Consider the following 22,584-nt stretch of genomic DNA (forward strand, 5'->3'; position numbering starts at 1 on the left):
ATGGCTCTACTAAAAATACACGCCAGGCATGGTGGTGCATGCCTGTAATCCCAGCTACTGGGGTGGCTGAGGCAGAACTGCTTGAACGCAGGAGGCGGAAGCTGCAATGAGGCAAGATGGCACCACTGCACTCCAGCCTAGGCAAAAAAGGCCAGGAGGGAGTGAGGGGGTTGGAGAGATGATAAACCAGATTTGGGAACCTCACTGGAGTCACCTCTCACAGTGGTTTGAGGGACAGACCAGCATCTATGTGGACATGAATAATCTTTCAACATGGCTTATCTTGTACACAAGTGTCCCACATGGGTTTTCTAGATGACCAAACGTTAGTATTTTCCTTAAATACATTTTCCTTAAATATAATCCCTGAGCCAGCTGGCCTTCAAGAATTATCATCACGCCAGGCATGGTGGCTCACGCCTGTAATCCCAGCACTTTGGGAGGCTGAGGCAGGCAGCTCACTTCAGGTCAGGAGACCAGAGCAGCCTGGCCAGCATGGCGAAACCCCGTCTCTACTCAAAGTACAAAAAATTTAGTCAGGCAAGGTGGCGGGCACCTGTAGTCCCAGCTACTTGTGGGGCTGATGCACGAGAACTGCTTGAACCGGGGAGGTGGAGGTTGCAGTGAGCCAAGATGGCACCATTGCACTCTAGCCTAGGCAACAGAGTGAGACTCTGTCTCAAAAAAAAAAAAGAAAAAAGAATTAACGTTACATTATTTCTCCAAGGGAGAAAATTGCTTTGTATAAGACAATTGATATATAGATAAGATTTTAAGTATATAATGGTTTTTCATAAATTTAAAGAGTTGTGCAACCATTACCGCAATCCAGTTTTAGAACATCTCCATCACCCCTAAAATGTGAGCCTGTCTGTAGTCAATCTCCTCTCCTAACTACTCCCGACCCCCTCCATGCCCTGCTCCCAACCACTGACCTGCTATTTGCTGGTATAGGTTTGCCTTTTCTGGACATTCATAAATGAAATCATACATGTATAGTGCTTTGTCTACTTTCATTCAGCATACTGTTTCTGAGATTCATCCAAGTTGTCTTCCTTGCTAAGTAGTATTCCACTACTAGCTGATGGACATTTGGGTTGTTTCCACTCATACTTTCATTTCCCCTAGGTTCCTATGGGTGGAAGTGCTGGGTTGTATGCCAACTTTTTTTTTTTTTTTTTTTTAAAGACCAAATTTTCACTCTTGAATGCAATGGTACGATCTTGGCTCACCACAACATCCACCTCCCAGATTCAAGTGATTCTCCTGTCTCAGTCTCCCAAGTAGCTGGAATTATAGGCATGCTCCACCATGCCCAGCAAATTTTGTATTTTTAGTAGAGACCGTGTTTCTCCATGTTAATCAGGCTGGTCTCAAACCCTCGACCTCAGGTGATCCACCCGCCTTAGCCTCCCAAAGTGCTAGGATTACAGGTGTGAGCCACCACGCCCGGCCTAGGCCTATGTTTAACTTTTTAAGAAACTGCCTAATTATCTTCCAAAGTGACTGCATCACTTTTACTCCCACCAGCAACCTGACAGGTGTTGACAAGAATGTGGAGAAACTTAAACCCTCAGGTTGCTGGAGGGGTACACAAGCCAGGGAATGAGTCCTAGGATTAGCATTCCAGGAATAAGCTCCCCCGATCTGTGCTTTTCCCTAAACGGAAAGAGTACAATACAATATATGATGCTTGTTATTTGAAGATCAAGAATAGGCACTACTAAACTATGGGGATAGAGATAAGAATATAATCTTCAGAAGAGGAGACACTAAAGAGAAGAACACAAGAGAGCCCTGCAGGCTGGTACAGAATTCTCTACCAGCCCTGTGCAACAGGACTTTCTGCAACGATGGAAATATTCCATTCCTGCACTGTATGATATGGCATCCACTAGCCACATGAGGCCACTGAGCACCTGAAATGTGGCTAGTTTGACGAGGGAACTAAATTTTATTACTTTATTTTAGTTTTTTGGACAGGGCCTTGCTCTGCCGTCCAGGCTACACTGTAGTGGCACAATCTCAGCTCACTGCAATCTCTGCCCCACAGGCTCAAGCAGATCCTCCTACCTCCTGAGTAGCTGGGACCATAGGCATGCACCACACCTGGCTACTTTTTTACATATATATTTTTTTGTAGAGATGGGGCTTCACTATGTTTCCCAGGCTGGTCTCGAGCTCCCGAGCTCAAGCAATCCACCTGCCTTGGTCTCCCTTAGTGCTGGGATTTACAGGCGTGAGCCACCGAGTCCAGCGAGGAACTAAATTTTAAATTTTACTTAATTGAAATAGCTACATATGGGCAGTGGCTACTAACTATACTGGATAGCATCATCCTGTGTAAATCTGTGTGAGAGTTTTACATACACAAACATCCAAAAGACTGTACATTTAAGATTTATTTACTTCACTTACATTCTACTTCAGTTTTTTCCTCTGTTTTCCAAAATGCCTTTGTGGCAGTGCTTTATGAAACCAGGGGTCCTGAGGGCGGACCTCCCTGAATCCGAATCAGATCAGGTAGCACAACAAAGCCTCAGTGAGTCACTGAGTCATCACACTGCAGCTCTCAGCCTCAGGTGCTTCTACATTTTCAAAGGAGTTAAATATTTCATCTTCTCCACTTCATTTTTTTATTTTCAAAGAGAAAATTTACCAAGTGTTGATTCTGCTATATTGCCTACTCTTTGTCCAAAGGAACAAAATAATCAAGACCACAATATCTGGGATGTGAAAAATACTCGACGAAAGCAAAGGCTGAACAAATACAGTAAGGTAATTAATTCTTTTGCCACGTTTCCTAGTCAGATTCCCTGTGGAGTTACTGACATGCTTTGAAATTCTTTGGGGAATTATTTCAGTTTTAAAATCTGGTACAGTTTCTGACCATTAAGCATGAAAGACGTTTTTCAAGTTTCATCTGGGATTCTATGTTTCATTAGCAAAAATAAGTATATGCCCTTACTGCCTAGCTGCTACCTCCAGAAAACAGAAAGGACATCAGACATTGAACGATACCCGCACGTCCACCTGGGAAGACCTCCATTAGCTGGATGTCTTTATGGGACCTAAGAGCAGGGTAGCTTATTCAACTTTAGGTTTGGCTGATGGTTTAATAACACAAAATCTCAATACTACCTTACTTAAAAATAACCAACTGTGAGATTTGAATTGTAGCTCTCATAGGGTGAGAGTGCATGGGATTTACTCAGGAAGCACCTCCAGGAAAGGAGCTAGCCTGACAGTTCACAGGAAAATGGCACTGTAAATTTCACCCACACCAATGCTTCAATTCCAGTCTGGAGAAGATAAGGAGAAAGGTGGGATAAATCAAGCTCAACCTCCCTGTCTTTCTGATCTTACTGACAAAAAGGAAGACCCACTAGGCATGAGTGAACCCTTCAATCCACCACCTTAGCTTTCTCTAATGATAAGTGGTTCGTACAAGTTCTTATAAAAACATATTCATTTCACAGAACTAGTTCTTCAAATTCCCATTCCCTAAAGCCCAGCCTTGATTCAACTCGGTTAACTAGTTGACAATCCCATTAAAACTCCATCTTGGCCATTTTCTTCAGTAACGCCAGTACCTTAAATCATCTCATTTCAGAGGTTCTTAAGATCTACAACTAAGGCTGGGCGCGGTGGCTCACGCCTGTAATCCCAGCACTTTGGGAGGCCGAGGCGGGTGGATCACGAGGTCAAGAGATCGAGACCATCCTGGTCAACATGGTGAAACCCCGTCTCTACTAAAAATACAAAAAATCAGCTGGGCATGGTGGCGTGTGCCTGTAATCCCAGCGAGTCAGGAGGCTGGGGCAGGAGAATTGCCTGAACCCAGGAGGCGGAGGTGGCGGTGAGCCGAGATTGCGCCATTGCACTCCAGCCTGGGTAACAAGAGCGAAACTCCGTCTAAAAAAAAAAAAAAAAAAAAAAAAATCTACGACTACCCTCAAACTTTTCGCAGGACTGCATATTAAAACATGCATTTTGGAGGGAGTTCATAGTTTTCATTAGGTTCTTAGTGATCCATAACACAAAAATTTAGGACCCATGGGTGTATTCCGTTTTACAAATTTAGAGTTCTTTAAGTGTTTATCTAGGCAAACTAAAAGTGGTCATTCCTCCACCAACCAGTAATTCTACAAAATTTCATTGTGCTTGGGATTAGTAAGTCTTAGATATTCTACCCATCACTTCTCCTGACATTAACAAGCCAGGGCTACAGGGGTAGGGTAGGAAGACTCGTCCAAGAAGGGGATGATGACACATGGCAAGGAAAGATGGCTGTAAATGCCTGCCACCCTTGTAGGCATGTCCCTCTATAATATAACTTCAATGCTTTTTCTATCAAGAAGCAGAGTCAGTTTTTCCACCCCTTGAAGCTAGGCTTGGTCATGTGATTTGCTTTGGCCAACAGGGTATTAGCAAATATGACACGGGTAGCGAGTTGAAAAATACCTATACATTGAGGTTTCCCCTTCTCTGCTATTAGGAACCCCAGGAGGACCACCATGGGAAGCAGCATGAACTTCACGGGCTGGAAGACGAGACCTCAGCTATCCCTGCTGCCCGAGCTGTGGTCTAGATTGTCAGTAAAGCCATCTTGCCCCAGTCAAGTCAACTGAGACCTAAAGAATCATCGGGCTAACTCACAGAATCATAACAAACAATAATCATTTTTAAAAAATCATTAAGTTTGGGGTGATTTGTTATATTCACAGTAAGTATTAATAAAGCAGAAAAGAGAAAACTCATGGACCAACAAGAGCTATGGGAGGTCCTAAGGTATAGCGTCCCTGGTACCCCTTGACTTGGCCATTTTTTTCTCAGTTCCACTGGAAAGTTTCTACATGAAGATTCCTTGATGGAAGCCTCAATATAAATTTTAAAACTTCACTAAATCCTCTGGATGTCAAGAAACATTTTACTTGAGTTCTTTTTGCTCTCTCAAAAACTTATCTTCTAATGAACAAGACTGAAAAAGTTAATGGTTTATGAATGCCACTTACTTTAAGTAGTTCATACATATAAAACCGGATATCAAAGTCTGTCAGGATCTGGTAGAGTTGCTGAAACAAGAGTCCAGAAAACAGAAAGTTAATTTAGTCTCATTGGGTCTTGTCATCCCAAGTGCAGGCCATTCTCTAAGCTTACTTGATACTTAAGTGACTAAGGTATCCCATGACTTTTTCACTACCTGATCTGAAATAAATGGGAGCAAAGTCTAAAGATGAAGGTTTAATATTTCAATCATAGGATAGAAGAAAAAAAACGGAAGGAATTCCAAGGGAGAAAAACCATTTAAGTCAACTCAGATCTTTCCTATTTAATGCTCTGTGATTTTGCCAATTACAATCATTAACCACAATTACACCATGTGAAGTCTAAGTTGTCTGTCTTCACATTCTTACTGTAAAGAAATCTAACCCCACTGCAGCACCGCAGTATACTCTAGAAAAGTGGGTTCTGAGTGGATACAAGATCTCTGAAGAACTTCACAGGCTACTGTCGTAAAATAGTGGTGAGATAGGCTGTTCTTGAAAGAAATGAGGAAAAAGGAGGTGCTACAGCATTTGCAGATGGCAAGAGCTTACAAAAAAAATCTATACCCTCCGCTCCCGGGAAACCAACTCCAGGCTGGAAAAAAAGAACACTTCACAGGCAACAACTGATGGCTTGGGAGTGAAAAAGAGGGTATCAAAAATGATCACTGACCAAACTAATAAACAGTGGAAAGTTTTCATTACTGATAATCCAAAGATGCACTCACTGGGAGTTTTAAAAAATTTCTAAGAGTAAGAATACATTAATGCTACAAGCTTCATTTAAAGCATCATAAACCCTTGTCAGAAACTCTCATCTTTGATAGTCGATCAAATCCAAGTAAATCTCTTTTCTCATCAATCTAAGCCCCACACTTTCCATAAAATTAAGAAACACGCCTTTATTAAACTTCTCTTGTTCTTCCATTAGGAAAGAGACTCAAGCAATGTAGGGAATCTCTCCAGGGAACACAGAACAGCGTATACAATGTATCTGTGTAATAGCGAGGAAAATAAAACTATACATCCACATTTTCTGTATCTGCAAAAATGATATAGAAGTAATAAAAACTGGTTTCATGTATATATATGTAGAGGGACATGCACCTGGAATACAGGGGAGTAAAAGAGTTTTTTTCACTGTCTACCATTTTATATTTTTGATCCAAATATAATGTTCAAAATATTTTAATAAAAACATCAAATTTGCCAAGAACCAAATTTAACATTTTCTAAGAATACCAGGTCTTTGCTTTCTCAGGTTTCCCCCTTTCAGTAATTTCCCCTTCGAGCTTAGGAAAAAATTTTATTTCATCAACCTCAGGGCAGCGCAGGGAATGAAATATACAGGCCAGCACACAGTATTGTAGAGTGGGTGGCTGGCCCTGGCTGCAGCTGAACCCCATTTAGGCAGAACCGCACCAACAAGCCACTACTTCTGCTCAAGAGAGCTTCAGCTACATAACACATACGCAAGTTTTTTGTTCTCTCCCAGCTCTACTTAGGCTGCACACTGACAGCTTGAATGTACAGACAGAGGCTTAAGATGCCATCTCTTGGATGTCAAAGCAGTTCCTCCTCTGTGAGTTAAGGAAATCATTCACAGAGACTATGCTAAATTGGACTTCAAGTCAATAAATACCCTATGAACTTAAGTCAAAAAATACCCTATGAAAGAGAAAAGATCAAATTTTCTAACCCTTAGAAGGCTGGAGCATTTTATTTCCAAAAAATTAACATGGGCTATTTTATTAGACTTTTATCTGTGGAAGGCTTTCCTCATCATGTGGTACCTACACCATGTATCTGTATAAATGGGTAAGCCATAAAAATAAATGTCTTTAGACTGCCAATAGTATTTCTAGCTACTACAACCATTAACAATTTAATTCAAGACACCAGTTGTATACCAGAATTTAGGCCTAAGATATTACAGAGTCCCTAGTGACTGGCTGCCTTTCACCCTCACTTCTCAGGATCTCTGGGTAGGAGAAGACCAACCTACATCTGTAACATTTAACTGCCTGGGCCTAAAATCCAAGACTATGCAGCGTCCACAGTCTGGCTTCCTCTGACTTTTGTAGCTCTGTTCTTCACTGCACCCCCCAGGAGTCCCTAACTAACAAAACAAGCCCGTGTTTGCTGCCTCCATTCTCTCCTCTCTAGCCCTGCTCCACCTTAGCCTGGAAAGCCAAACCCAACCTGTTTGCTCTCTACAGAGCTGACAATGATACCTTCCTTCTCGGTCTCCATGCCACTGACTCTCCAACATGGCTGTGCACAGGACACCATTAAGAACACAGCGTCCCCAGAGTTAACATTCCTCACACAGGGACTGGTGGTGACCTCGAGTTCTCACGGTGATTCCTCACTCTGCTGTGTGCTTTGTCCAGACCCCCAAGAATCCCATGCCAACATTCCCTGTGCTTCATGGCATACGCATATGATTGGGAGAAATGGGTACAGTGGCTGGTGGCAGACTCATCAAATTTGGTGATAAAAGATCTCTGAACTCCCCCCACGACCCAAGTATGCCAATGGCCCACTCAACAACCCACTCCATACCACTCCCACTTCCCACACTCAGCTCCAACCACAAACTAAATCCTCACACAGCAGAAGAACAGGTGCTTCATACACCAAACACCACGTATGGCAGTTCTGTCTTGCATACATGTTTTTTCAATGTTCATAGTCAGTGGAACAAAAACAGAAGCAATTTTCCAAGAAACAGAAGTATCAAGAGTCCATGACACATTAGAAAGAGGAACGTCACAAGAACCACACTTTCCCTCCCTTCTCCTTAGCCAGCTATGGGGAGAACATTATTAAAAAATCCACTGCAAAATGCTGGCAGGAAGTCAGCTTTGCTTACATTTTCAAAAACTAAACGACTTAAAAAGTGGAAATTTCCTGGGCCTTTTAATTAGCTCCAAAAAGTCTAAGGAAAAGAATGGCAGAAATTGTAATTTGATCATCTGAACCAGGGCCCCCATGGTCTAAAACCACAGACACCCACAATGGCATGACCATATGTGGGCCTTGCTGCTACCGTAGGCATATGAACAGCTGTTCAGACTCCAGCTGCAATTCAGCTCCATCACCGTGAGCCACGGATTCAAGGACCCCATTCCCACCATGACCTTCGGGAAGATCACACTTTACAAGAAAGCTTCCCAGGTAGCTCTGGTTAGTCCGTGCCCATAAATCCCTGAAGTCATGTGTAGAGAGAAGAAAAAGTGGTGGGATATATAAAGTCAAAGCAAAAAAGGTGTTTACTGTACTAGTCACCAGTTTAAGAATTGTTTACAAGTAACCCCCAAGATCCAGAATAACACCAAGGTCAACATTTTTAGAAATTTAAGGAAGTAGAATAAATCTTTAATCAAGCAGATCAAAGTTATTACAAGTCACGTGAAAATGTCACTTATTTTCCTACAAGGAAATAACAAAATGTCAACAACCTATAACAACATACATGACAGTGACAAAGAAGTACAGCTGTTTCCCCAATTAAGGAAACTGTATTTAGTCTGTGAACTCAGGCCTCACATCATCTACTAAGTGGTGATTTACCTCTATATGTGAGCAATTTAGAAATTCTCCAAATATCAATGTGACTCTACCAGCTTCTTGGGATGGAGCCCATTTGGAATGTCTTATCAAAATCCTTTTTTGTATTTCAAAATAGTACCTTAGCTTCCCTTGAGACACTTTTTTTTTTTTTTTTTTTAAATTGAGACAGAGTCTTGCTCTGTCACCCAGGCTGGAGTAAAATGGAAAGATCTCCGCTCACTGCAACCTCTGTCCCCCAGGTTCAAGTGATTCTACTGCCTCAGCCTCCCCAGTAGCTGAGACTTACAGGTATATGCCACCACGCCTGGCTAATTTTTTGTATTTTTAGTAGAGACATGTTTTCTCCATGTTAGCCAGGCTGATCTCAATCTCCTGACCTCAGGTGATCTGCCCACCTTGGCCTCCCAAAGTGCTGGAATTACAGGTGTGAGCTACCATGCCTGGCCTGAGACACAAATTTTAAGTATGCAAAGTTGCTGCAATTATTCATTCCAACTCTTACAGATTGGCTTTTCTCATTCACTCTGAAGCTTTGTCTTGCTCTAAAATATATTTATTACAGTTTTGGCATATATGAAGCATAAAAACTTGATTTTAAGGAGAAACTGACCAAACCAATACCTCCACCAGAAGGTGAAATACAAGAAAAAAAAATTAGTAGACCATAATTCTAAACTAAATTAACAAGTTTGGTATAAAAAATGATCATGTGCTAAAGTTACAAAGCAACCATCAACAAATCCCAAATAATTAACATTATACAGGTCATGTTCTCTGAACATAGTGCAAAGAAATTTTTAAAAATTTCAACTGGATCCTGGATCATACATTCACAAACACACAGCTACGAAGGACATTGCTGAAACAATAACCAGAGAGAAACTTCTGAGTGTGAACTTTGTCTTAGATGGCAATATTGTATAAACATAAAAGTTCTTCGGTGTACTAAGAGTATCGTGGTTTGCGGAGGAAAACAGCCTAGCTTCAGTGCTAGCATATTTACAACTGATGTATCATAATGATGTCTGCAACTTACTTTAAAATGGCTCAGCAAAAAGATAAAATAGAGATAGGAGAGGCTGGGTGTGGTGGCTCACACCTGTAATCCCAGCACTTTGGGAGGCCAAAGTGGGCAGATCACCTGAGGTAAGGAGTTCAAGACCAGCCTGGCCAACATGGTAAAAACCTGTCTCTACTAAAAATAAAAAAAATTAGCCGGGTGTGGTGGTGCACGCCTGTAGGCCCAGCTACTTGGGAAGCTGAGGCAGATGAATCACTTGAACCTGGGAGGCAGAGGCTGCACTGAACCAAGATCAGGTGACTGTACTCCAGCCTGGGCGACAGAGCAAGACTCTGTCTCCCAAGAGAAAGAGAGAGAGAGAGAGAGAAATAGAAAGAGGGTTAGGGGACAGGGAGAGAAATAACTGTAAATGTGGCAAAACAGTAACAACTGGTAAATCTAGGTGAGGGGTACAAGGGTACTGATCGTGCTACTCTTTCTACCTTTCAAAGTAAAAAGTCTGGGGAGAAAAATGCAAATTCACAATGTTGCAGTTTGGACTTCTAGTTTGAAAACTATCCAGAAGTGAGTTCTACAACCACGGATGCAGGTAAAACGATGCTTAGGGTTGTACAAACTTAAGCATATGTATTGCCAAGAAAAACAAAGACGAGTTTAATTCAACTCGAGAAATGATGAAGAAAACCACTGAGAGCCCAACAAGGTTGAAGGAAGAAAGAAGAAAAATAAGATAGGAGCAGAAAGAAAACAACTAACAAAAATAACAGCTGAGCAATAAAATCAAAAAGCTGGTTCTTTTAAAGGATTAATAAGAGATCTCTAGAAAGACTGATTTAAAAGGAAAAAGAGTAAAGGCACACACACTGTTTAAAAATGTGAAGGAAAGGATAACTACAGATACGCCAGAGGTTTTTTTTTTTTTAAGTGACCAGTCAACAGTATAGTTTTTAAGTTCTAAGAGAATTATGTCAATCAAATTCAAAGTGAATAAAATACATATTATCCAAATAGGCTCAAGAAGAGATAGATAACCTGGATAAACCTTTAACCTATAAAACGCTTTAAAAAGGGAAGTTCAAAGTCTTCCTCCCACCCTTGAAAGACATGTACCCAGATAATACCTATCTAATATATAAACTTGTAGAGAATAGGAAGAGGAAAAGCTACTCGATCTATGTTACATCAAATATAACCTTGATACCAAATTTAGAGAAGGACCCTATGATAAAATAAAATCAGAGATCAAAATTTATAATCCATTTCACCAATATAAAATACGGAAAAGAATGGGCTGTGGGCTGCATCACTGTTAATTCGCCCTGATATTAAGCCAGGGACAAACACTCTCCGGGTGATAACCTTAAAACCAGTTATTAATAGACTTTACACTAAAATGAAAAAGGTAAAAAATAAAAACAAACTTTCCTAGTAAGATGGACACAGGACAAAATAAAAAGATTAAAGGACCTCAGGACATTGAACTGAATAATTCTCTGTTTGTGGCCTGCCATACTATCTGGAAAAGAATATAATTTTCCTGCCATGATTTGCTCTTCAAAAAATACACATCTGCCATCTGATATTTAATGATCTCTTAAGTTGACTAAAATATCATGCCTTGAACATTCAAAGGGGACCTCCAGTTAAACATGGCAGATCAAACACCTCTGCTCTACCTGAAACTCCTCTAAAGTATCAGTAAAAGGGGCAGGGAGATTAAATCATAAGAACTAAGAAGACAGAAGAAACAACATTGTGAAGCTAGAAAACGTGTCTCTACCAACAGTGAAAGGGGGCCAGAAGCAAACAGCTTCAAACTGAACAACGTCAGAAAGGCTCAGGACTGGGGACCCCCAATGTTGGTCTAAAAGAGCAGACAGAGTGCAGTGGAAACAGAAAAATGGGTTTAAGATGCCACATTGAAAACTGGAGAATTAGGTGAAGTGTGCACCACACTCCCCATGGTTCTCAACTTGAGGCTAAGATACCAGCAGCTAAGTTTGCATCCTTGAGACAGGGGCAGCTGATGGCTCTTTAGAGCAATAAGCAGACATTCAAGAACCATCCAGAGACAAATAACAAAAACTCACACACAAAGATAGAGGAAAAAGTATGAAGGGGAAAAATACAATATTCTTAGTGAGAAAATAGAAGGTATTACATAAAACATAAAAGAACAGGATACTATTTTAAAAAGTTCTGAGACCAAAATGGAGCTGTAAGATGTGAAGTCTAACATTTGAATGAGTTCTGGAAAGTGAGAACAAAGAAGAAAGGGGAGAAAAATCAAAGAACATTAAAAATATTTTTCCAAAACAGAGGGGAAAAGGCCCAGCAAGTATGCAGAACAAAAGATAAAAGGGACCCATATGAAGGCACGTCATTGTGAAATTTCAGAAGACTGGAAATGAGAAAATCCTAAAAGCTTCCAGAGGAAAAACATAAAAACAACAAAACCATCGCATAAGATGAAACCAGAATGGCTTCAGTGGTAATACTGGAACAATCTCTTCAAAATCAAGGAAATTATGAATTATAATCAAGAATTCTATACTCTAGCAAGTACACTAATTGGCAGGACAAAATAAAAATGCTTTCAGATATGCAGGCCTCAAAAAAACATGAATTTCTCATGATCCCTTTAAAGAAAGCTATGAGAGAATGCATGAAACATCCCCTTTGAGGGTTAAGACCCCAGAGAGAATTTCTCTAAGAAATTAGAATTCCCACTAATTGATCTTTAGCATGTTGTTAAATCAACAGAGCAGATGTCACTTTAAGAAATACAAAATGCAGAGGTAAAATTCTACACGTGTAGCTTGACAATTGGTAAAAACTCATTAACGAGGCACAGGCATTTAAAACTTGGGGAATTGCACTATGAAGTTCCATTCAGATCAGCCTTTAAACTTTTGCATTAGGAAAATGTTTGGTTTCATTAAAGTCTGTCTGGTTTTCTAAGGCATGCACACACATTCCCACTCACATATACCAGGATAAACCTGGGTGATTCACAGGATCAGCTACACGTACGTAACAGCACAGTACCCTACCAGCTAAGTGCTGTTACGCTATTGAATGAAAAAATTTACACCCCGTTTAATTTTAGAGTCCATTGCTGATTTCACCTGTAAAGGGTCACATTAACAAGAAAATCTATCACATGTGGGAAGTGCTCTACACGTAAAACTTCCTACTTATTGTTTTATAAGTCGAAATATCTTCTTTTGCTTACTTTTCACTAATTGACCTTGTTTTAGTCATTTTAAAGTGATTAAGAAAAATTAAGTGTGAGAATAAGGTTCTATTTTCACCCAGAACCATCCCTCCTGATACCAACATCTTTCAACTGCTGATTTTTTGTCTCTAGCTCCTGTCACAACAAAATCACAAGTCTCTTATTCACTGACAGAGTTACAATCAACTACAAGTCCTCTAAATGCCCCTGAAAATCAACGCTATTTTGTTTGTGTATTGGTTTTCAAATTATGCTCTAAAAAAGAGTTTCTACCATATCTAGCAGGCCCAACCCCAAAAACCTTGATCGAAATTAAGGTTTTAATGTTTGAACAATAAAATTTGTGAAAAACCAGTTTAAAATCGTGATTTTACTTAAACATGTCAATGTCTAAAATAATTTACATTATAAGAAAATGTTAAAAACTCGGGATAGGCCTCTTCTAAAGCACTGAACTCTGGTTTTTCTGAATCCATTTCTTTGTACGTCACGTGCACAAACACACATTCATTATTTGACCGCACTGAATCCAAAGCATAGCTTCTTTTCACAAGAGCCTTGCATCAGTCTAACCCTTCCTCTCGGCAAAGTAAGATCTCGTACGAAAATCAAAGTTAACATACAATTTAAGCTATGCTGCCTAAAACAGGAGTGTTACAGATGAGGCATTAGCTTAGACCCAGCCGAGCAGTTACTCCTGGAATAGGCAAGGCAAAGGGTGATGAGTAATTTCACCCAATGCAAGAACCCTAATGCATCCTGTATTCACGCTTTAAGGAACCCAATCTGTTATTTCCTACTCTCATCAATGACAGCCCTGGCTGCTTGGGTTCTGGAGTACACAGTACTTATTACCACCTCCCCCTCACCCCGTTAACCCCATGCCAGAAAGAAAAGCATACGCACCTTAAAATCTGTATTATTGATATATTCAAATACCAAAGCTGGTGTCTTTGACTGTAAAAGAGAATAGTAATGCTTTTTAAGTATCCAAACAATTATCAATATAATCTGCTTCTGCCAAAATGGCCCATCCCCAAATCCCACTTAGGTAACAAAGGGATTCGCTTATCGGGGACAGCCTGTCAAGAAAAGTATTCTCTTGAAATTTTATGATGTCTGGAATTTGTTTCAAAATAACTGGGGATAGTGGGAGGTAGGAAGTGGTGGGAGTATAGATGAAACAAGGTTGGCCACGGCTGATTAACTGCTAAAGTTGGGTCATGTGTGAAGGAAGATTCATTATATTATTCATTTACTTTTGAAAATGATTGAAAATTTCTTAAAAGTTTTAAAAGGAATGTATTCTGTGAATAACCTACCAAGGGCCTTAACCAATCTTCAATGGTTATGTGAGGATTTACACCCTGTATTGTTCCAGTTTGCCAACTATATACAAAAAAAAAAAAAGTGACACATTTTCATCTTAGTTTAGCAAGCCAGAATTGTGCTTGACAGAATTATCATAGGTTTTGGGAGTGTATCATAGGTCTTTTGGGGGTCCAAAAGGAAAATATAACCATCCGTGACATTATCAATAAACTACACTATACTATTACTGCCTTGACTAGAGACCATTAAAAATTGTCTCATCTTATCAAGCAGGCCTGTTCCTAAAAACTCATATATAATCAATATTTTTAAAGCACTATAATCTTTAATCCAATGAGGACAAAAATGTTCAATATTATCTTGTGTAAATCTACATTTTCAAATATCAGATTTCCTTAAGTAAAGTAAAATCATGCTAATTGGCAGTAATAAGCTTTCAAAATTGGGAGAAAGCAGACTTACGGGACTACGGGGGAAAAAAAATCATCTAGAATCTTTTGCTCAAGGACCATGTAAAAGTTACCTAGGAAACAGGCCACAGGGCAGCATGCATCTCTGTTTGAGGACAACTCAGAGTCCAAACAGCAGCCCCAGTAGCAGCCATGATTAAGTAATTCTTCACCAGCCTGAAGCTATAAGGGTTTCATCAACATTACCATCTCTCTGTACAGGCTGTGAAGTAAGCCTGATCTTCTAACACACAAGAGGTCCCTGTTGATTTTTGTCAACTTCAATTTACTTGTCTTATGTATCATGTAAAACACACACACACTTAAACAAATTACAAAAATAAGATGTATCACTAAGTTTCGTTAAAAGCAAAAAAAAAAAAGCTCCTGGTGTACCACATACTCACGTTTTTAAAATTATTTTGAAATTCCTATTTTTACATGGTGCTCACTTTTCAATGTGTACTCATTTTTAATGCAGTCTATTTTCAAACATGAGGCAGTCTAGAACTAGTCATTATAAAATCAAACTGTGCTAAAAGGACAGGATATATCTTAAAGGCCAAACTAGTTACAATCTGGCATACAACCATCCCTTCCCTTCTCAGTCTTTTCAGGGTCCAGAAGGAAAAACTTGCCTTATGGACCTTCAGTTCAAGATTACTGTGTAATCTTGAGTAAACTTTTTAACTTCTGCAAACTACAGTTTTCTCATCTGTACAATGTGAACAATAAATGTTACCTACCCCAATGGACTGTTGTGAGGACTGAGTGACATGACACAGTTGGGCACTTGGAATGTGCCTGGCATATAGTAAGCACTCAATGCATGTTAGCTACTACATTATTATGAGGATGTCTTTAGCAGCCAGAAGCAAAAACCTATTTCTTTAAGTAACAAAACTACCATGGGAGGAGAACAGGGAAATATCTGAGGTAGAGCAGGTGGAGAACAGCAATGGGACAGGAGAGGGTATAAAAATGGGGAGGTGAGGTGTCTCTAATCTTAGCTAATCAAAAACACCTAAGGTTGTTACTCCCTAGGAAAAGAAAAAATTAAACAGAACATCTACAATGACTAAACTTTAAGCATTAACAAAAATATTTTAGTTTATCTACATATGTGACGTGAGCCCTAAGGGCAAATGCTGAATTAAGGGAAAGAGCAAGACTTCTTCAAGGAGTCGGTAGAGTGGGGACCTGCTCAGGCCTTTATGCCAGGTGTCCACGTGGAGCTATTCATCATTTCCTGTGTAAACCCAGATTTTCAAATGTCATGCTTACTTAAGTGAGGTACAGTAATGAACTTTCAAAACTGGAGAGAGGCAGGGGCTTAAAGGAGATATTCAGCAAACATTTGTGGGCTGAATCAAAATAGTGAAGTACAAACTCAGAAGAGGGATTTTTCTCTGTACACTTTTGTTTTGTTTTGTTTTTTTAAGACAGAGTTTTGCTCTTGTTGCCCAGGCTGGAATGCAATGGTGCAATCTCGGCTCACTGCAACCTCTGCCTCCCGGGTTCAAGCAATTCTCCTGCCTCAGCCTCCCAAGTAGCTGGGACTACAGGTGCGCACCACCACACCCAGCTAATTTTTATAGTTTTAGTACAGACGGGGTTTCACCATATTGACCAGGATGGTCTTGATCTCCTGACCTTGTGATCTGCCCACCTTGGCCTCCCAAAGTGCTGGGATTACAGGCGTGAGCCACCGCGCCCGGTTTTCTCTATACACTTTTAGGTTCCTTCGCAGTGGTGGTAGCTGTTTTATCACTGGGCCACCATGAATTTTTTCTGGTTTTCAAACAAGTCAGTAGTTAAGACAAACACCATCATCCCCACTATATCATTATTTGAGATTCTGTGTGTTAACCAACCCCTATATCCACACCCCAGTCTACTAGTATACTCCCCCAACCATTTGGCACCTACCACAGGATCCTTTACAGTGTCAATCAGCTTAATGATATTTGTTCCACCACGAAGGTTCTCCAGAATCTTAACCTCTCGTTTTATCTTCTTTTTCTTCACTGGCTTAAATACACAAGAGTAATCAGAAGTGAGACTCCTTCTGAAGTTAATAAATAAAACTTTAAAGCAATGTTAGCCAATCAGATGGACAGTACGCTATCTTGTACACTCTGTTGCATTAAAGAGCATGCCTAAATTAGAAGAGAAAAAACTGAAATAGAATGGGCTTGCCTGTAAGAACCTTTAAGTTAAATAATTTACAGACTCATACAGCTTATGTGTCAAGATCGTGAAGTAGTTACACTGAGGGCACTGAAAAATTTTGAATACCCAGATCACACTTTAAAAATAAAACTCCTGCTTACTAGATAACTGCCAAGTGGAAAATATAGCTCTGAACAGCTGTATATCATGCATTCACAAACGGAAAAACCGAAACAAAATGGTGAGACACCTGCTCTTCCAATGAGTTACATGTAATTTTGTCTTTCAGGAGTGAAAGACCAGTTCACTGATATCAAGTTACAAACTTGCTTCCCAGCTGCCGGCTCTCATTTCCTGTCGCCACTCCCATTTCCTTAATATCTAGAACCTGAAATCAGCACAGAGCCAGTTAATGTTTCCCAACAGATCCCATTCCTAAAGAGAGAGATGTTCAATCAGGAAAGGAGAAATCAATCTGATACAACAGTGACTGAAAACTTCTATCTAACTTTTCAGTCTGCTGGAAAGATTAAACACTTTAAACATAATTATTGTCATTACACACATTATTTCTTGTCTTAAATGAGCTGAAGAGTTCGAAGAAGAATAGAAGCAGTTCTGAAAAAGTAAGTCTATCATAATCAAGTATGCTTTATAAGGCACTCAGAGTGGTGACCGGAAAACAGTAAGCACCCAATAAATGATAAGTATTATTATTTTCATATTTTTAGTAATTTATTATCTAATAATGTCATTTTTAATCTTCACAAAGTCTCTGCATAGCAGAGTTGAGCTATCTGCCCAAGATCACACAGCTCATGGCAGAGTGGGGCAGGAATCAAAGCTGGGCAGTCTGACTGCATGCTATACTCTTGCCATAGTGCTTTTGTTTCCCAAGTGTGGCTAACAGAGAAACGTAACTAAGGAAAAAGAGTATTTCATCACTGAAACACTGTTATAATAGCAGAGGCAAAGAGAGGTCAATGGATTTGCCAAGAAATAATAAAGCAAGACTTAAAAAGCCTGTGTGTGGGGTGGGTAAGGGGAGGGGAGGGGGAAAAGGTAACATACACACATGCCAGAGAAACCTTCATCTTTTGTTGGTCACTAAGAAACAGCTTTGAACACACAACGAAACAGAGAGAGAGAGGACTATGAAACACAGAGCTCTTGCATCACCTATGACAGGGTGCTCAACTCAGAGACTGGACTCGCGCTGCGTCCTTGTGAACCAGCTGCCATGATGATATCCACTCTCTGCCCTCTATGCCAGGATTCCCAGGAGAGCAGATATGGCTGCTGTGCATGTTCCCCGACTCCACTTAGAAACCTTACTCCTTAGTCCTTTTCCGTTAACGAGGGAGCTCGAAACTTTGGGGCAAAAAAGCACTGTACAATCCAATCAAAAAATAGCCAGGAAAGGACACACTACAAAATAACTGGCCTGTAAGATTCAAGTATGTCAATGTCATGAAACAAACTGAGCAACTCTTGCAGATTTTTAAAATGTGACAACTGAATGTAACACATGACTACAACTGCATATAATCATGTAATCTGGGATTTTCCTTTGTTATAAAGAACATTATAAGGATAACAGGCAAATGTGAATGAGAGTTGTAGATTAGCTAACAGCATTGCATCAACTGTTACCTTCTGATTTTTGAATGAGGCATTGTAGGGTTATGTAAGATACTTCTTATTTTTAAGAAATGCGGCTGGGCGCGGTGGCTCACGCCTATAATCCCAGCACTTTGGGAGGCCAAGGCGGGTGGATCACGAGGTCAAGAGATCGAGACCATCCTGGTCAACAAGGTGAAACCCCGTCTCTACTAAAAATACAAAAATTAGCTGGGCATGATGGTGCGTGCCTGTAGTCCCAGCTACTCGGGAGGCTGAGGCAGGAGAATTGCTTGAACCCAGGAGGCGGAGGTTGCGGTGAGCCAAGATCGTGCCATTGCACTCCAGTCTGGGAAACAACAGCGAAACTCCGTCTCAAAAAAAACAAAAAAAAAAAGAAAAGAAATGCATACTCAAGTATTTATGGATGACTACGATTTACTCTCAAGCAATTCAGGAAAAAATATGTAACATAAATTTAATTATATAGATGTATATATGAGACAGAAAGAAGGATAAAGCAAATGTTAACATTTGAGGAATCTGGGTGAAACATATATGGGAATTCCTGCAACTTTTTTTTAAGTCTGAAATTATGTTAAGAAGTTAAAAGAAAAAGAAAAGGTGGTTTTTTTTTTTTTTTTTTTTTTTTTTTGAGAGGGAGTCTCGCTCCGTGGCCTAGGCTGGAGTGCAGTGGCATGATCTCAGTTCACTGCAACCTCCGCCTCCCGGGTTCAAGCGATTCTCATGCCTCAGCCTTCCAAGTAGCTGGGACTATGGGCACGTGCCACCACACCTAATATTTTTGTATTTTAGTAGAGATAGGGTTTCACCATGTTGGCCAGGCTGATCTTGAACTCCTAACCTCAGGTGATCTGCCTGCCTCTGCCTCCCAAGGTGCTGGGATTACAGGCATGAGACACCGTACTTATAAATTCAGCCAATATTACCAGTTTAGTCAATGCCTTTTAAGAAAATTCTAGAGTTGTCATCCAGTACTGGAAAGCAGCTATAGATCTGTGGGAGTGGTAACAGAGAGAAAAAACCCCACAGCCAGAGGCCTATATCCACCAAAAACCTCTTCTCCTCCTAACAGTCCTCCTAACTCCTTACAGGGGCAACCCATTAGTTGCCTTTATGATGCTGCTCCACGTAAAGTCTTGCATTGCTCTCTGGTTATTCAGCAACAGGTCAGGCCTGGACAACCCAGTTAAGATTAACCTATCGCTCAATATGTCTAAAGGCATCTGACATAGCAACTGAAGCACATTTTGCAGTACACCAGTTGTCTAACAACTTCCCAAACTAGAGACTGGGAATAGCAGGGCAACTCTGAAGGTGGCACAAAGAAGTCCCATGGCAACTAGAGTCCTCACATGCTGACAAAAGACCAAGAGATGATAAAAAAGGAAAGTGGCTGACCCACAGTCCAGGCCTCTTCCCTCCAAACCATCAAGAACTAGGCTACAGGTAGATCCCTTCAGTCTCAGTTTATTCCCCTGAACTGGAGGGACGCCCGAGAAGCGAAACCACCAATGGGCTCTGAGGAACTGAAAGTGATCCTTTTAATGTGAATCACAAATAAAAAGTTAGGATCTTTAAAGGAGGATCGTTGGCATCCTAAGGAAAATAAACTGAGTTTTACAGAAATAAGGATGCTTCGACTCTCCTGTCCAGAGCCTATAGCTCTGTACAGCTGTCTGTGTAACCATCAGTTACACAAAATAGAGAACACACATACATTTCCACAACAATCTCACAATTTCACTTTGCATCCTAGAAAAAGCTTCCATCTGTGTTTCACATATTCCCATTCACAGAATATGTTTAAAAGATTCAAAGTTTAGCTATTCTCCAAACCAAAAAAAAAAAAAATTTTTAACTCAAAGTCTAATAGACAAAGTGGTAAAAATGAACTGACAAATTCAAGCCAGGCAGAAATATATCAACAGCTCCTAACTCTCAATTTGGGTTACAAACATTTACTCTACTACCAAGCCAACAACTGCTCCACTAAGATATTAATTTCATCACCTGCAATGAACAATTACAATGAACAATGGTTGCCAGGAATGAGGAAGGACAGGGTAAAACAAAGTTCAGCCTGGACAATGGCATGTATTTGACTACGCCGGTGGCATCCCTAAAACCCACTGCATCTGAGCTAACTAAAAACATTATCTGAGCAACATTATTTCATCACAGAAAACTTTTCCTCTAATCTTTCAAGTCTCATCATCTCAATTACACAATCAACTCCTTGAGGATAATTATTTATTCTCAGGATATTAAAAAAAATTATTTAAAAAGGCAAGGCATAAAATCAAAATGATAATCAGATACCACCTCATACAAGTCAGGATGGCTGCTATCAAAAAAACCAGAAAATAAGTGTAGGCGAGGATGTGGAGAAATAGCCACACATGCACATTGTAGACAGAATGTAAAATGGTACAGCCACTATGGAAAGTTCCTCAAAACATTAAAAACTGAATTACCTATGATCCAGCAATTCCACTTCTGGGTCTATACCCAAAAAAAAGTGAAGCAGAGCCTTCAAGACGTATTTGTACACTCACATTCAAAGCAGCATTATTTACAATAACTAAAACATGGAAGTAGCCCATCCACTGATAGATAAAAGGCTAAACAAAATGTTGTATATACATACAATGAAAAATTATGTAGCCTTAAAATGGAAGGAAATTCTGACACATGCAACGCTGATAAACCTGGAGGACAATATGCCATCATGCTGTATGAAATAATCCAGTCACAAAAGGATAAATACTGTATAATTCCACTTATATGAGGTACCTGGAGTAGTCAAATTCATACAAACAGTAAAATAGTTGTTGCCAGGAAATGGGGGGAGGGAGAAATGGGTAGTTACGGTTTAATGGATACAGAGTCTCCATTTCACAAGATGAAAAAGGGTTATGGAGATGGATGGTAGTGACGGCTGCACAACATTACCCACTGAACTGTACACTTAAGAATGGTTAAGCCGGGCGCGGTGGCTCACGCCTGTAATCCCAGCACTTTGGGAGGCTGAGGCGGGTGGATCACGTGGTCAAGAGATCGAGACCATCCTGGTCAACACGGTGAAACCCTGTCTCTACTAAAACTACAAAAAATTAGCTGGGCATCGTGGCGTGTGCCTGTAATCCCAGCTACTCAGGAGGCTGAGGCAGGAGAATTGCCTGAACCCAGGAGGCGGAGGTTGCGGTGAGCCGAGATCGCGCCATTGCACTCCAGCCTGGGTAACAAGAGCGAAACTCCGTCTCAAAAAAAAAAAAAAAAAAAGAATGGTTAAGATGGTCAATTTTGTTTGTTAATTTTTTTTTTTCTTTTCTTTTTTTTTTTTTCAGACAAGTTTTGCTTTTGTTGCCCAGATTGGAGTACAATGGTGCAATCTCAGCTCACTGAAACCTCCACTTCCCGAGTTCAAGCAATTCTCCTGCCTCAGCCTCCCGAGGAGTGGGGATTACGGGCGCCTGACACCATGCCCGGCTAATTTTTTGTATTTTTTGTAGAGATGGAGTTTCACCATATTGGCCAGACTGGTCTTGAACTCCTACCTCAGGTGATCCGCCCGCCTCAGCTTCCCAAAGTGCTGGGATTACAGGCGTGAGCCACTGCACCCAGCCTATGTTATGTGTTTTAACACCAATTTTTTTTTTTTTTAAGGCAAGGCATAGAGCAGACCCTTTGAATCACAACAAGAGAACGTTGCAACCCTTTCTACTATTGGTTCTATCTTTAAAATCATTTGCACGGCCCAACTGTAATATTGCCATTACTACTATACTTTACTGATTTCTCAGGCCAGGCACTGTTTTAAGTACATTTAATCCTCTTAGAAGAGCACTATCAACAGTTTTACTTGAGGAAGGACATCAAGGCACAGAGAACTTAAGCAACTGTTCAATGTCATAGAGTGTCTGCAGTTGGAATTAACACCTGAATCCAGGCAGACCGCTTCCTAGGCCTGAGAAAAGCATTTTGTAGATTTTCAAAAACATGATCATCTATCTCTCTACCCATCAATATACAGTTTACCTGACTTTGCTAACAACTCTGTGACTTAAGCAGGAAATGTATGCTTATTTCATAGATGAGAAAACA

At 40.3% G+C, this 22,584-nt stretch overlaps 1 protein-coding gene and 1 long non-coding RNA gene across 2 annotated transcripts in view; one reads left to right on the forward strand and one right to left on the reverse strand.

Moving 5' to 3' along the window:
• Positions 1 to 22,584, reverse strand: part of CSNK2A2 (casein kinase 2 alpha 2) — a 39,671-nt gene that overhangs the window by 11,102 nt on the left and 5,985 nt on the right. The window contains exons 3-5 of the mRNA XM_032284057.1: positions 16,594 to 16,695; positions 13,790 to 13,840; positions 5,016 to 5,075 (exon numbers count right to left, since the gene is read on the reverse strand). Of these exons, the coding sequence (XP_032139948.1) occupies positions 5,016 to 5,075; positions 13,790 to 13,840; positions 16,594 to 16,695 (213 nt within the window). The remainder of the gene's footprint in view (positions 1 to 5,015; positions 5,076 to 13,789; positions 13,841 to 16,593; positions 16,696 to 22,584) is intronic.
• LOC116555475 lies at positions 7,267 to 18,617 on the forward strand. The gene is made up of 3 exons (XR_004270544.1): positions 7,267 to 7,352; positions 9,937 to 9,941; positions 18,587 to 18,617. It is a non-coding gene; the product is annotated as an uncharacterized LOC116555475 (long non-coding RNA).

The sequence above is a fragment of the Sapajus apella genome, unplaced genomic scaffold (assembly GCF_009761245.1).
Source record: "Sapajus apella isolate SASKATOON/1434 unplaced genomic scaffold, GSC_monkey_1.0 scaffold15, whole genome shotgun sequence".
Lineage (NCBI taxonomy): Eukaryota > Metazoa > Chordata > Mammalia > Primates > Cebidae > Sapajus > Sapajus apella.